The following is a 16,998-nucleotide window of genomic DNA, read 5'->3' on the forward strand; positions in this document are numbered from 1 at the left end:
CTAATCTTGAATGTGATTCAGCAGGAGTTCGGCCATTCCGTAGAGCCTGAGTTTTCGCGGCGTTTTGTACTGGTTGGCAGTCGCGCCTGTGTTTGCTAGAACATAAGTCTTGAGTTCGTCGAAAGTGTCGGGTTTCACGAGATGAATTCTAGGGTGAGAAATCCCGTCGTCTGTGCGTAGTCTCTCATAATCGCTGTTTCGGCGACGCAATTCATTGTCGATCTGTGAAATCAGGGGGACACTATTTATGTCAGTGCTATGAAATCAACTCAACGTGAGCTAATTTTGATCCTACAACCTTTGCTATGAACAAAGATCATTGTTATTTTTTTATAACTATCATTGTCATCATCACTGTGATTATTACTTCTACTACAAGAAAATCGTTAGTAGGCCTATAAGTATCGAATGCAAAATACAATATTTGCATAAAATATGTGGTATTGAATGACTGGTAATGCATTTTCCATGGTGCACTTCCCAGTATTAGGGAGATAAATGATCTCACTACTGCAATATTTTCTTTACTCCTTCAAAACAGCCTAATACCATGGGGAAGTGATCTAATATATTTTTTTTTCTAATTTAAACAAACTGTAAAATCCATTATGAAATAACATCCCATATGGGTAAAACTTTAAGTAGGTTGATTTATGACAGTGCATCACAGTGGAGCAAACGGATATACCATCTTGCTGATTTATTTGTATTTTTCTTGAAACTTCAATGATATCTAGCTCGATTCAACCAAGGTGGCGTGCAGTGTCACGTGGTTTGTTGTCTGTTCACTACTCATGCTATTATGAATTGTAGTCAATCCTCAAAAGAAGCAAAATTATCAACGTGCCATAGATTTTTGCTCCTCGGTGAGTGTGATTTTTCCTTGCCCGTTTTCTTGTTTCATCTCGAGAAAGATTAGGTAGAACGGCATGACCTCATCAGGCTCGAATGCTATGAAAAAAAGTAGCAAACACTGACGAATTATCAGAGTGGCAATAATGTAAAGAATAACAATAATGGAAAGATACTGATATTGATGACGTTGATATGATTAGAGTCGATTGCAATGAAAATATGATAGGAGCTGGGATAATAAAACGAACCATAATGAACCTTTATAATATGAATGCTTCTCCGGCGATTTGACCCTGTAAAACTACCAGTGATTGAGGCAAATATTTTGTGTGCTTCATGATTATCTTTATACGTCATAGGTCCTAATTATGCGCCATGGACACCTCGACATATCATTGGTGAAGCTCGCTGTATACTTGCGTTTTCATCCACGACGTATTTAATGATATGACAATCTAATCATTTTAGGACGACACAAGCCTAGCATATCAGCTCGAACAAACGTACAAGGAACTATCGCTCGCTAAATGGCAGGAAAACAAATTGATAACTCGATTTACCTAAAGCGAAGAAAAAACCCTGGGAGATATATGACAGCAAAGTCCTAGTCAATTATTGATAAATACATAGCCGAAGAAGACATCAAAAGCGGCCTCCTAGATAGCCCTGTCATAATATCATATTTTGTCTCTAACATCAATGCGATTTTCAATAGTGATTAAATATATATATATTATTATATATATATATATATATATATATATATATATTATATACAATGTTTTTTGTTGTGCGTGTGTGTGTGTCCGTGATATACCAAGTTCTGTTCAAATATGATTTACCTAGTTGATCTGCATTAAGAATCAAGTAGGGGCCTAGTTTTTTTTTTTTTCATCATTCAATTCTTTGTCACCGTCTGAGCTTTATAATAGTTTTATTTTCAGTCAGCATAAAAAACAACAACATCGTTTAGGACCCTTTGTACACAATCATAATAGATGAAACCATCTTCTCATATTTAGGCTATACTCGACAAAACTGCAAACAAAAATAAGAACACGCAAGTAAAAGATGAATTATTATGACGTGTTGAGAAAGTATTCACAGTATCCACTCCGACTCCGAGTCCACTCACCAGGGCTTGTCTCGGGGATGAGGGGGCTCTCCGCTACTGCAAAATCGCAGAGGGTCAGGCCGGGCCAGCGAGCCACTGCTGCGTAGACGCTCTCCCTCACAACTGCCTCGGTCAACTTCTCGTATCTCACATTCAGCATCGTTCCCAACCTGATGGTTGAAACAGGCAGAAAAAAAAACATCGAAAAACGGATAAAATCACCACCTTTGCGAGGTGTTCAGACGGTGAAGAACCCTGTACAATGAATGAGTGGAAAAACACAAGACACGTAGATAGAAGTGGTAATAGGTAAAACATGAGTGTTGCCAACTATCATATCATATACAATAATGGCTGAAAGGAAAAGAGGTGACTAACAGTGCTTATTGCGGATGGTGACTGAACGACTGACCTCTGTGCAGGATAAATGTTTTTGCTGAGCACTTGAAATCCAACTAGAATATTACGAATCAAAGTAATTACGCACTAATAGCTGTCAGTTTATACTGCTGATTTGCATTCCGCTGTTTTTTTTTTTCTTGCAAAAAGCAGGGGAACATGACTTTAGACAATATGAAGAAATTGTAGGAATTTGCTTCATTATGCCAAAACTAAACAGACACGATAATTTTACTTTATGCTTCTGATTTCCAAAACAATTCTTATTTTGGGAATTGTAACATTTTGCTTTAATCTCAAAACAAAGCTCATCCTGAAACATTGTCCAAAATACCTTTATTGGCGTTGGTATCTTCCAGTGTAACCAGCCAGATTTGCGTATGTGTGTGTGTGTGTGCGCGCGTGCGTGTGTTTGTCTCATGATCTCGGATGTGTTAAAATATGTATTATTGCACCATGAGCAATTCAAAATAACGAGACGATCTCAGACAATTTCTTTCAAAGAATGGCAATAAATTTATTGTCAAGAATTTTCAGTGGCTCAAAAGTATATCCATGATGTGCATAGAGGGCTTGAACAATTTTCTGCAATTCACTGAAAGTCCTTTGTCATTCCTTACTCACTAATCTTTGGAAGCGAAATGAAAGGGGTCATCGCACGAGACTAACATCCATGAGTCATATACGGCCCACGAGTTCGACATCGGAAAAAAGGTTCCACGAGTCAAACAGTCCATGAGCTCGACACTAGTCAAACAAGACCCACGAGTCAGACACTCGGCAAAAAATGTCGGACTAATGGCCCTTTTTCACTTGGTGTTCCACTCGTGGGGCTTGTTTACCTTGTGTCCTACTCATGGCGGGCCTTATTCGCCTAGTGTTGAGCTCATGGGCTGTATCAGTCGCGGGCTGTGTGAATCGTGGGCTAAATGACATGTGGGTGTCGAACTCATGACGTGCAACCAAATGAAACTGTCAGGTCGTCTGTGTACTCAATACCCACCTGTACAGGACCTCCAAAATGGGAGTTTTACCGTCGAAAGCGACCACGCGAATGATGTCGCCCATTCGATATCGGTAGAGCCCACTGAGCTGGGTGATGACCACCTCGTACTGCTTTCCGACTTCTAGCTCGTCGAGTAGGTAGGTCTTAGGCTGGTCTTTATCCCTGTACCACCACAACAGATTATGATAATAAGTGTCATCCATCCAAGGGACATTAATAGGCCTATACTAGATTACTTACAGTTTCAGATTTGTTTATTTTCACAGTCTCATAAAAAAAAAAAACCGAAACGAGTCACTGCAATAATAAAATAAAATAGAATAACAAGTGCAAAAGATTGTGTTATTTTCAATTTCGCAGAAGAAATATACAGTAAATGTGGTTTAAAAGGTGATATGAGGATATTGCAGATGTAAAAGAAGAGAGAGAGGAAAAACGAACTGTCGCCTTTTTTTCGTGCATTGGAGACCCCTTACATCACCCCCCCCCCCCCCACCCGCCCAATGCTCATTTACACAGTTTATGTTCCACTGTATATGATTCACTTTTCTACCTATCTGAGGCCTTTTTATTTCTTTTTTTCCTTGGGATATCCTGCACGGTACAAGTTATCAGCTTTTAGAAGGATCATCTCACAACAGGTGGTGGAGGTGTTAAACTCTTGCAATGGATAGACTGTGAGATCGGGGAACTAGTCAAGGCACCTCAGGCTCATGGCCTAGTCCTTGGGAGGTAAACTTGTGCCTTATGATGAAATTGCATTCAAAGTAGGCCTATTATACTTGTTTTCAGCTATGCTGAAAACCCCCATTTTTGGGGGCATATGGAATTAAAGGATCGATGACATGATACGACAGAGAGGAAATATAGGTTCCAGTACGACATTTGCTAATGCGACAATTGCTCCTGCAACAATTGTTCCCATGAAATATCTGCGCGGTAAGCCAAACATAAAGTCTACGCCCAAACATAACCCTAACCTTAATCCTAATCCTCACATCAAACCAAACCTAAGATCCTAGCACAACCTTAACCCTATAAATCCTTGGAGAAAACAGGACCGGAACGATATTTTTCCCGCAGGAGCAAATGTACCGGAAATTAAAATGTCCACACTCACGTATCTGCTAGCTCGATGAATTCGTAGATGAGTTCGGTGTTGACAGGATAATATCCTCTTTGTTTCTTGGAGAACCAGACAGCCTGACCCAAAATGGCCTCGGATGATCCGTACACGAATGGAAGCAAAGGAATCCCTGAAAAGTAGGATATGAAGTTGGTGATCTTTCGTCTTGAGTTCATCTTTTGTGAGTACACGTAGGCCCTAAATGATTCACAACTGATGTTCAAACCAAAAAAAAAAAAAAAAAAATGAAATTTTGAATGATCAATGATAAACCACAATGGACGAACACTGAAACGAGTACAGTCATTGCGTACTCCCGTTATAACGAGGTCCTAGGGACCGACAGTTTTCTTTCGTTATACACTGTATCGAAATTTCGTTATAACCGATTAAATAAACAATAAAGAACAATTAAAAAGTGGATAATTTTCCGGCCTGAACTTTTACTTCTTTTTATCCAGAATTTCATTTTAATCGTGCTCGTTATAACCGGAGTGCACTGTATATGCATCATTACTAGTACTCGATCGAAAAGCCTTCCACCACATAAAGTGCCAACTTTACCGGAATGACTTATCTTGATAATTACAAAACAATTCCATTCAAAATTCAAGAAAAACTTCCGTTTATCAAGAGCTAATATGATTTAACAATGATTAATTTTTTTTTTTGTTTTTAAGTGGGAGTGATTGTAAAAGCCAGTGATGGAATTATGAGGCAATAAAGCCAATTTTTCTTCTAATTTGCATAAACTACGCCGTATAGTGACCGACTTGTGTAGAAACGTCTGGAAAAGTCGCAAATTTCATAACTTTCTTCTGTTTGTTTGTGTACAATCTTGCATTTATAATAATAATAATAATAATAATAATAATAATAATAATAATAATAATAATAATAATGATAGCAATAATAGTAATACTACTACTACTACTAATAATAATAATAATAATAATAATAATGTCTTATTTATCCAGGGTAGCCTCTTCAGTGTTGCCACTGCTCTACCAGAGGACCCTACCATTATTTTTACCCAGTGTTGCCAGGTCCCCATTTATACATCTGGGTCGAGAGGGTTATTGTGAGTAACAGCATCTTGCCCAAGGACGTAAGCACTGGGCGGGAATTGAACTCGGGTCCTCCGATTGGGAGTCGAGAGTCTTACCCGCTATGCCACAGCGCCCCACAATGAACCTGGGGTGTCATTTCTCAAATCATGCACGATACTGGTCACAAGGCGATGAAGGAGTTTAGCTATTTTGAACTGACAGGTAACTGAGCTCTTACGTAAAGAGCTGTGATGGGCATTCTCACTATTATAAAGTCATTATCTGGTTCTCTGTTGAATAATCATGCATATAGGACTAAGGGATTACCTGGTGCATACTTCGCCTCCATCGTAGGCCAGATCTTAGTATTATCGATGCCCACAACCATGGTCATGTCGGGCCAAATTCTCGTCATAATCCCCTTGAACCCTTTCTCAAACTCGCGTTGCAGTTTCCCGGCCCTCTCTCGGTCGCCTGAGCCCAAGGTGGCCTCTAAAGCCATCCTGACGCCATCGTCGAGTTCGATGTCCTTGTGGATAGTCCCTCGTTCGATGTCAGAAACGATGTCTGGCCACCTTTGCTCCAGGATTTTCATCATGCTCTCCATGTAGTGCAGGAAGAAGAAGTAAAAAATGCCGATGGATGGCTCTCGAAGGGCGAAGAGCACGTGAATGTAGCTTGCATCCTATACGTTTCGGAAAATTGAAATATAAAATAAATATAATATAAAAAAGTGAAAGTGACGAAAACTAGCACCTGAAATTCTAATGACTTACAATTTGGTATCGGAATTTTGTATTTGAGGTAACTCCACAATGCTCAGTCATATTGAAAACAAACAAACAGAAATAAATTGGTAACTGCTGTTTGATGTACTTTGTTGTTCAACAATTCGCAAATTACAATAAAAACGGTGATGCTGAATATTCCGAATGTTCGTTAATCCGAAAGTGAAATGAGATTCGTTAATCTGGCAATGAAAAAAGGTGAGTTTGAACGAACCTAATATCATTTTTTTTTTTATCACCGAACCTTCGGAAAAACGAACCTTATTTCTTTATCACATGAAAGAACCACCGGAATAACGAACCTTACTTTTTTTTTTTTGGATAAACAATTCTTCGGAATAACGAACTTTTTTTTTTTCATTTTCGGATTGACGAATCTTAGGAATAACAAATCTTATTCTGTTTTAGAATTGCAGAACCTCCGGAGTAACGAATCTTCGGATTAACAATCTGTAACTGATAGGAGAGCACTATAGGCCTACGAATACTTGTCCTTTTTTCAAAGGCCCTCACTCTCTCAAATCTAAATGTAGTTTTGTTTATTTTAAGCTTTCTTAGCGAGGATCACTGAAAACATATAGGCTGTAAGTCGCATTTAAAGTTACGAGGTACATCTATTTTCTAACCTTTATGGAGCTGATCCCAAATGCATCCGGCGGACTGGTGAAGAGATCCAGGCGACGGCCGTCCTTCGGAGAGAAACATATGAAGGAACTGATGTCGACTCCATTCTCTGCTTTCGTGACTTTAGGATGGACGTAGAAGCAAAATTCTTTCTGGAGAAAGCCGAGAGTTGGGCAGAGCTCGAACGCAAGTTTCGTCGTGCGACAAAACACGGCGTCCAAAAGGTGCAACTTCATCACGTGCGGGATGTATTTTGACTGACCGGTGGTGCCCGTTGTCCGGCAATAATTGTCCAGCGTCCGTGGCGTAATGATGCCCGACTCACCTCTCATCGTCCGGTCGACGTAAGGCCTGTAATGCTCGTACGATGTCAGTGGATGGCGCCGTCGAAATTCCTCCATGGAACGAATCTCGCCGAGGCGGTGTTCCCTCCCGTAGATGGTGTCGGCATTTTCCCGCAGAATGTCGAGTAGAAACTTCTCCTGAGACTGGCGAGGATTTTTCCAGGACTCGCGCAGGAGCGCCATCTCCCGCCTACCACGGATGTAGCGACGAGTCACCTCGCGGATGTGGCGCAGTTGAGAGAATGTCGTCGTGAGGTGATGAGGACATGCGCGAAATGAATTGAATCCCAGCGATAATTAGGAGAAAGAAGGCTCCAAGACCCACTGTTGACAAAAACACACATTACCATGACAACCACACATATAACATACCACAGTTAGCTCAAACCTTGCAGGAAGTGTCGTATCTCAAGCATTATGTACGTTACCTACATATAAAATTGAAAACGTATTCTGCCTCGGAGCATAAGAACAATGCCTATAATAATTTCTGTCTTTTGTTACATTGCCACAAGAGGAATCAAAAGTCGGGAACAACCGAGCCGAAAAACACACACACACACACACACACACACACACACACACATTTGAAATCAGATTGTTAAAATCATTAAAAAAAAACTAAGGTTTTTGATAACAAAATGATCGAAGACATTAAAACAAAATTCGTTATTCTGTGGCGAGTTTAGATGTGTTTTGAGAAGACAGAAACGAGTCCGAAGCTTCTGATTATCCTTCTAAGTGGACTCCGCCCCTAGTATAGCCAGGGGAGCATTTTTATTGGTCTGGTCATTCGGCTACTTCAATCAAATCGAAGCGGAAATTCGCACAATGCCAAATGGTTCACCCCCCCCCCTTTTTTTTCATCTGTGTGTGTTTGCTATTCCTTGATCTTTATCAGTAAATGTAAATCTCACAAAAAAAAAAAAAAAAAAGATTGAGAGAAAGCAGGTCGGTCTAAATTTTGGCCATGGATGTAAAGACGCGAATCAACAACAAATCGGCAAAATGTATGACACTATACTCAGATGATTAACTGTTGCCGATCAAAGGGGCATTCCAGACGATTTTCATAATTTCATATCATGTAGTACATACATCGGCAGCTCCATGTAATAGATTTGTGGATTTTATTGTGGTCCTTGAGCAGAAAAACAATACTCTGAAAACCTTAAACAAATTACACTGAACAGTCTTGATGACATAGGAGCCTCACATATTTCAAAAATGTAGCAGTGCAATTGCATTACATATACCAATTACTTAACAAGTTCACCTGTGTAGAATATATGCACGCCATTTTCTTTTGTTCTGCTTCCTTGGGACCCAACTCATGCATTCTTATGGTGAGGCTGCCATGTCATCATCCATGTTCATTGCAATTTGTTGTAAATTTTGAAAAAAATTCTTATTCCTCAACCCAATCACTATAAATCCTTACACTCTGTACTCGGTATAACTAATTTAAAGTTGAAGGGGTCGGTGCAATATATAGTGCTAACCCACACTTTTGTCAAAAGTGAGTTACATGCATTTTCATAATCCTTATCCTTCACTCTAACCTCCGTGAAAGTATCATATTTGAATTTAACAAATAAGATGGTAAAAAATGCATGCATTCATGTTTTATTAATGTACAATGTATGGATTTTCCAAAGATTCAACAGCGATTATCTCAAAATGACTATTGTGTGGGTTAGCGCTATATTGCACCGACCCCTTCAGTTGTTAAAATGTGAAAGTCTAAAAATCATCCGGAGGTCTCCTTTAACTGTTGCCGCCCACTGAAACATGCTATATTTCCAGACAAAGAATCACCAGGAAATCTTTTTTTTTCCGAACTAGGGTTAAACGATTAAAATCCATACCGAGGAGATAGAATACGTGAGAGGGGTATCTATAAGTATTAGACTTCCTAAAGGCACGACCGGGGCGTGATTTCTCTATTACAACTCTTTGTGCCACTGTGACGATGCTAATTAGTGTTTTGGTAGATATCAATTCAGCCAGGATAAAGAGATTCCAGTCAGCTAGTGGACTTGTAGTTATTAATATTATTCAAAGAGGACTAGACGCCTTGCCATCTTATGGCCGGACTACCTGTAAACGTATACGAAGCTTGCGATTATGACATGGTATCGATGTGAATCTGCCATAAAACCATGTGCGCCTCACTATACATGTGATATAATAAATATTTGAAAGTCACGGTTACGTGCAGCCGATGGGAAGAACGTTACCCCTGTATGGTTCTTGTAGAATGCACGTGTTACTATAAAAGTGGTTGTGTAAACAGATATTACGACAAACAGCAATGCCGAAGAAAAGACAAGTGCGCAAGTTTATTACAATGGGTATCGTACATCTGCAGCATGTCCCACGTCGGTAAAATCGGAGGTGATAAGAATTGAGACAATGTAAAAGAGAGTCAGTCTCCAAATGTATGTACTCATAGCAGGCTGTTATCTATTACTCACCTTTCTCCCAAAAGAAACATTTCAATGTGTGCACACAAATCTTTAATGATATCATCACTTTGCTTTTGGTTATATGTGTATATCAAAATGGCAATGACATAGTGATGACGGTCTGCAGTCAGTCCGCAGAGATTCCTAGTAATAAATGACCTCCCTGCTGTAAAGAACACAGTGCCCCACAGTGTGTAACACAATGTGAAACACAGTGAGAACACACTGTGCACACAGTATGAAATCTCTTCACACTGTTGAATTTGGGCGTTTGAACAATTTGTGACCACATTGAGAATCGTCAATTCACGGTGTGAAAAACATTTCGATGTGAACTCTATGTGAAAAACCACAAGATATTGTGAAATCATTTTCACACTGTTGAATTCGAGCATTTTCGCATTGTCGACTACATGTATGTAAACACATTATGAACACACTGTGGGATAATTGTGTTCTTTCCAGCAGGGCTATAGGACAAACTTATTCGCACACTTTTTTCGCGTTTCACGCTGAAAGAATTGCCGAAATGGCATAATGTGGTCAACTATTTTTTCTCTCCCGCAGGTGTGCAAACGCCCGGACGTCTTTAGGAATGATTAAGACAGCGAACGGAATCTTTCAAGAACATGCGGAGAGGTTGTGGAATGAATGCGGATTTGCTAAATTTGCGTTCTGAGTCTTGTCCGTGCCTTAGTGGACGCCAGGTTTTATCCGAAATCAAATAGGGTCGTTATTGCGAAGGTTTGATGTCCAAAAATGAACTAAGGTTTGTTATTTCTATGGGTAGCTAATCTGAAAATAAAATCAGGTTCATTAGTCCGGAAATGAAATATGATTCGTTAATCCCAACTGTAATCCCAAGGTTCTTAGTTAATCCGAAAATGAAATAACTAAATGGTCATTTTCAGATTGAACAGACATTTTGGAATAACAAACATTTGTCTTCTTTCTCGGATTAACAAACCTTTTGAATGAGGAAGATTTTTTTTTTTTCTTTATTTTTGGATTAACGGGCCTTCGCAATAACAAGCATAATATCGTTTTCGGTTTTACGAACATTCGGAACAACGAACTGTAACCGAAAGCACGAGCACAGGCTGACGACCACTCACTGATTATTGTAGTCCAGTTTGTATGTATCATCCTGTCTACGATGGAAAGATGTGTGTGTGTGCGTGTGTGTGTGGGGGGGGGGGCGGGGGGGGGGGGGGGGGGGTGTTGTTGGAGTAGTTGATCTACCAATTTACCCGAGTAAAGGAGAGCATGTACTCACACCAAACTTAATGACATTGGAATAAAATTGTTACATGCTTATCAAGTCTATCTCTCAACCGGCTAGCCCTAAACGGTAAATTAGGTCGTGATTCATGTAATTGGTGCTTATCAGTATACAGAAGCCCCCACAATGATAATATATACCTCCAGAAATAATCCATTTGGTATTTGCCACCTGATTCAATGTAAGTGGAATGAACGTCGGTTCAATATACACTCTTGCTATCCGGCTGTTCAAAGTGCGTAGATAAAGAAGATAAAAAAAAAAAAAAAAAACCGAACGATTCTATTCATTTTATCACGTTCTGTATTCTACTCATTTTCTGCGTTCACCAAGACATTGACCAACTATCGAGCAATAACTTAGTGCTGAACGGATTTGACTGGATAACAGCTCCCATTCATGAAACAATAAATCATAGCCGAAGAAAGTGGTGTGTGTGAAATAACATGAAAGAAGAAGAAGAAGAAGAAGAAGAAAAGGAGGAGGAGGAGGAAGAAACAAAATGAAACAACGACAGACACACATAGTTGGTTGCATCGTTGCAGTGTGACGTCCAAAGTGCTACAAACAAGACGCTTAGTTATCTACCGCACCTTCAAAATACAATAGAAGAACATAATTCATATGTTGTATATTGCTTGTCATACTTTTACTGTATTCTTTTTTTATGCTGAATTTACGGTGAATAAATAAATCAAATCAAATCAAATCAAAATCAAAATCAATAAAGCTAAAGCTCAACTCATGCACCCACGTATAATTCATTCATTGTCATTCATTTGTTCTTCTATATCCAGCAGAAACTATATATTTTACAGAAGTTTAATGCATAAATTACATCACAATGTAAACTAAAATATATGTATTAAGTTCACAAAATATTGATTGCATATGGAAATACAAAAGCTTGTACGATGCATTCCCTCACACTTGATTCACATGATTGATATCCTATTCTACCCAATGAGCGAGACAGACAAGCAGCCAAGAAAACCAGCCTAATGTTGCACGAAATGTCCACACCGCCATATTTTAAAAGATGAAATTCAGCAATTCCAGAGCCGATGTCGTCTTTGCTACCTGCGAGACACGAACCGAAGCGATCCGGTGAAGTGATCGTTCTCAAATCGGCGATCGTTCTCGAATGAGTAAAAATTAGGCCTACTACGGATTGGACCCACTCTCGTTACATCCCTGTGTACGAGAATCATGACCTGAACAGGACGGGCATCAAATTGTTTTCGATCCCATCACTTCTAGCACTACACACGTTTCAAAAATCGAGACATTGGCATTTGACATCTTCACTGGGTTTTTTTTTTTTCTTAATCATTCACCCCAACTTACTGAAATCATTTTGCATCTTTAACCATGATGCGTACAAACAGGAATTTAGTTTATCACCTGCGAAGACTGGTAAGTAAACATACAAAGAGGAAAAACCGATATTCTTTTTTTTTCTACAATCATTCATTCAAAGCTTTAATATACAGTGATAACGGGAGAGGACAAAGATCACCAATCATGATTAGTTATAGTCTTGTAAAAGGACGTCAAAAGGCTAAGGAGATGTGATCGAAGCTTGGACGATAACAATGTGTTCCTCACATTCTTTTTTTTTTTATTTCATCTGGTCTGTGATATGCAAAATGAACTTTGTCCGTTGTTTTCTCTTTTTTTCTCTTTTTTTTTCTTTTACAGAACACATATTTCTGCGAGTACTTGGCTTGGCTTTTTTTAATATGTAAAAATATCATTTAAAAAAGATCAATTGAATTGACCTAAACTGAAAAGACGAGACGACTAGATAACTTGTTATCATTCAAGCCACACTAAAGTGTTGCTGGTCTTCAATGTATGGGGACCAGTAAGCTGTTGCATGTAAGGGCCTATAAATATTGTGTATTTAGGGTGGACTACTTCACCGGGTTATATGCACCCGGCCTGCTCTTTGCGATTGATGAATGAATCAGGGAAGTGAGACTCAAAATGTCTCATCTCCCTGAATGAATGAAGCGGGTTCTTTTACCTGCGTCGGTTGCGACTCGATCTCTCACACAAGGGATCTCCGAATCTCATGTCCTGGCTGAGGGACAGAGTGGTTACCTCTAACTATGAAGAAGAGATGGCATAATAAAACCCTATAATGAACCCTATATCATTTTCGGATAAACGAGCCTTCGGAATAGCGAACCCTATTTCATTTTCGGATTAACGAACCTTCGGAATAACGAACATTCGGAATAATGCCACAATATTAATGTTCGGATTAACGAAACCTTTTTCATTTTCGAATTAACGAACCTCAAGGTATAGGGAATTTGTGTGTTTCGGATTAACGAACCTTCGGAATAACAAACCTTCGGAATAACGAACAGCACCCATAAAAATAAATACAAAAATAAAACAAAAAAAATCGAACCGTTGCCGTGCTCGGTATAAACAGGCCTTAACTTCTGTCATAATACGACGGTTAGGCAGTGCCCTAAACCTTTTGGTCAGCTCACTACGACGGGGCTTGAATTTCCGAGGTCCACGTCGTTAGCTGGGAGTATAGGTGTAGCTCTCGTGGAATGATATAGGCTAGCGCTTCTCATCAACCAGTATGCCGAGAAGTCCTCGCATCTGGTGTATGGGTGGCGAAGTCGGCCAAAAATAAAACAGAAAAGATTCATATGTGATCTAACAGGGCCTCAAAAAACAAGACAAATAGAGATGTCGCTATGAAATAAGGTTCAATAATAAGACTGATATGCTTCCGTTGTATCGCATCATTCTCCCTTATTAGGTATGTTTTACATCTTGACAGTGTGACTGTGAGACATGATACGGACGAACCGACGGACGGAAGGAAGGAAAACCCGAAAGCATAAGAAAGCCAAAGTGTGGGCCTCATAGGGATGTGAGACCTCCCTGGCCTCGCGGGTTGAAAGGATGTACATCTAGTAACCGAACTTAAGTGGTGGTCGGGAATATTCCGGAGGATCAACCTTCGAGATCAGGCCCCGGCGTCAGTGTACAATAGGATGCAGTGATCGAGTTCCACCAGTACCAGACCGCCTTTTTGGATCTTTTTTGAAACTTTCTTCAGTGTCATTATATATATAGCTAGTTGTCAGCTTCGCAATCTGCAACGTGAACGATGCTGCGTTCTCGGCGGAACAATGTTTGTTGATTGAGTATAGGTCAAAACGAGGGTCAAATCGGGTCAAGAGAGGTCGTACAGAACCTTGAAGAGGACACGGACATGACAGAAAAGAGATATTTTCCGGTACGTCTTGTGACTGCCATTGCGTGGTTTAGGCCTGCTTGCTTTAGGCAGAGCGTTGACAGTTCCCTTTCGCCAGGTCTTATTATGGGTGTCAGTTTGTTGAGGCAGAAGAAAAAGAATTCTAGGTCATTTCTGACACCTTTGGCTGCAGTGTACGAGTAGGAACTCTGATGATACGGCCCGGCCGGTTCCTATGTTGTCTGGCTCACACTGGGCTGTAATTCCAACTCTTCATTATACCTTTTGCAGCGGATAGGCTTTTTTTTTTTAGGTGTACGTTTGGAGGATATTGACAGAAGGATGTCTGTTCCAGGACGAGTAGCCACACTTTTGTTGGTTATCTTGCTTGATGAAGCGGACATGGTTATTATTTGAGATCTTGAAAAGGACCTTGCTAGGAGCTGCTCAGTGGCAGTTGTGTTGGTCTACTTCGTGGGCTTCTGCATCTGATGAAATTGAACTCGTCCAAGCTTTTGTAAAGTTGCGGAATTAAAGTTGATATGTGCCTTGGACTGTACGTCTCCTCCGCATTTTGAGAGCTGAGATTCTCAGGTCGTAACTATGCCTTAGGAGATGTGTGTGTGTGTGTGTGTGTGTGTGTGTGTGTGTTTGCGCGCGTGTGTACAAAATGGGATCCATTAACTCTATTAACTATTAAAATTTTTGAGGAGTCCAATGTGTGTCATTCAAATTTAATGTAAATAAATCTTTGCTTACTCATCTTCATGCAGTGAACATTTTATATTTTTTTATTTCTTGTTTGTTTTATTGTAGGCAAGTCTGATACCTTCCTCCTCACAAGTTCAGCAAGTAGAAATTCGTTGTAACGTATATCACACTACTCCTCTCAATTGGCTTTTATATGCACCGGCTGCGGAAGCTTTGAGGAACTGCCTTCTCTGCTATATAGGCGACCAGCATGTACCCCACCCCCCACCCAACGGCGTAAATTCGTACTGAGGAGTGGGGGGGGGGGGGGGGATGGTCACCATCACCACGATCAGATCACAAGCCCATAACCGGACCGGCGCAGCCTTGGGAGGGGGGGGGGGGGGAAGCTTTGTGCCCCCTCCCCCCCCCCCCCCCCACACACACACACACACTTTACAGGGATCTCACTCTTTTGCAGAAATATGAAGTGGGAGGAGAATGGCAACAAAAATACGAAGACTTTTTGTTCTTGTTGTTGCTTTTTTTTGCTTATCAGATGACTTGCGGCGGAAAATCATTTTGTTTTTGAAATATCTGTGAGAGGGAGCGGAGCGACCGAACGGGGGGAGGGTGTGTATGGGGGGGGGGGTGTATCCCTCTCCCACACGAGGAAGATTTTGCATTTTAAGACCTGAAATTCAGCGATCTGGTGCACACGTTTGGTGAAATTTTTGTTTTTTTTTTTCTTAAAAAAACCCAATAGAAAATGAAATATTCACAATATAATATTATTGAATGACTAAATCGTGGTATTTCAGCTCTTGCTCCGCCTGTGCGACATCACTGCGAAGGCCTACTAAATAGTGGGGCCTATCACCGGCGTAGACAGGATTTGATCTTAGGGGGAGCGGTTATGAGATCGTGAGGGAGCGAAGCAAGCAAGGGGGGAGGGTATGGTAGGGGGGTTCCCCCTCTCACCGTGAAATCTTTTTACATTGAAAGTTTTGACATTTTACTGTCCAAAAACTGCCGTTTGTAGCTATATTCTTCGCTTTGGAAACTAAGGGGGGGGCACACCGGCGCAACTGCTGTCAATCACTGGCAGCAACATCAGGAGAATGGCATAGCGATTAAATGCGAGCGAGCGGAGCGAGCGAGCTTGAAAATTTTGACATAATACTTTTACAGTCTAAAAACTGCCGTTTGTAGATATACTTCTTCGCTTTGGGAATTAAGGGGTGCCGCACCGGGCGCCGCACCGGGCGCAACTGCTATCAATCATTGGCAGCAACATCAGGAGAATGGTGTAGCGATTTTATGCGAGCGAGTTTGAAAATTTTGGCATTTTACAGTCCAAAAACTGCCGTTTGTGGCTGTATTTTTTTGCTTTGGAAATTAAGGGGGGCGCACCGGGTGCAACTGCTGGCAATTACTGGCAGCAACATCAGGAGAATGGCATAACAATTGAATGCGAGCGAGTGAAGCAAGCGAGCTTGAAAATTTTGACATTTTACAGTCCAAAAACTGCCGTTTTTGGCTGTATTTTTTCGCTTTGGAAATTAAGGGGGGAGCACCGGGCGCAACTGCTGGCAGTTACTGGCAGCAACATCAGGGGAATGGCATAACGATTAAATGCGAGCGAGTGAAGCGAGTGAGCTTGAAAATGTTGACTTTTTACAGTCCCAAAACTGTCGTTTGTAGCTATATTCTTCGCTTTGGAAATTAAGGGGGGCGCACCGGGCACAACTGCTGGCAATTACTGGCAGCATGCAACATCAGGAGAATGGCATAACGATTGAATGCGAGCAAGCGAAGCGAGCGAGTTTGAAAATTTTGACATTTTACAGTCCCCAAAGTGCCGTTTGTGGCTGTATTTTTTCGCTTTGAAAGTTAAGGGGGGGGGGGGGCACACCGGGCCAACTGCCGGCAATTACTGGCAGCAACATCAGGAGAATGGCATAACGATTAAATGCGAGCGAGCGAAGCGAGTGAGCTTGAAAATTTTGACTTTTTACAGTCCC

General features: G+C 40.7%; 1 protein-coding gene across 1 annotated transcript in view; it reads right to left on the bottom strand.

Moving 5' to 3' along the window:
- LOC140243402 (uncharacterized) overlaps positions 1 to 16,998 on the bottom strand; it is a 27,887-nt gene continuing 10,889 nt past the window's right edge. Inside the window, exons 2-8 of the mRNA XM_072323082.1 lie at positions 6,964 to 7,521; positions 5,877 to 6,234; positions 4,495 to 4,630; positions 3,372 to 3,536; positions 1,991 to 2,139; positions 848 to 951; positions 1 to 222 (exon numbers count right to left, since the gene is read on the bottom strand). Of these exons, the coding sequence (XP_072179183.1) occupies positions 1 to 222; positions 848 to 951; positions 1,991 to 2,139; positions 3,372 to 3,536; positions 4,495 to 4,630; positions 5,877 to 6,234; positions 6,964 to 7,521 (1,692 nt within the window). The remainder of the gene's footprint in view (positions 223 to 847; positions 952 to 1,990; positions 2,140 to 3,371; positions 3,537 to 4,494; positions 4,631 to 5,876; positions 6,235 to 6,963; positions 7,522 to 16,998) is intronic.

Source organism: Diadema setosum, chromosome 20 (assembly GCF_964275005.1).
Source record: "Diadema setosum chromosome 20, eeDiaSeto1, whole genome shotgun sequence".
NCBI lineage: Eukaryota > Metazoa > Echinodermata > Echinoidea > Diadematoida > Diadematidae > Diadema > Diadema setosum.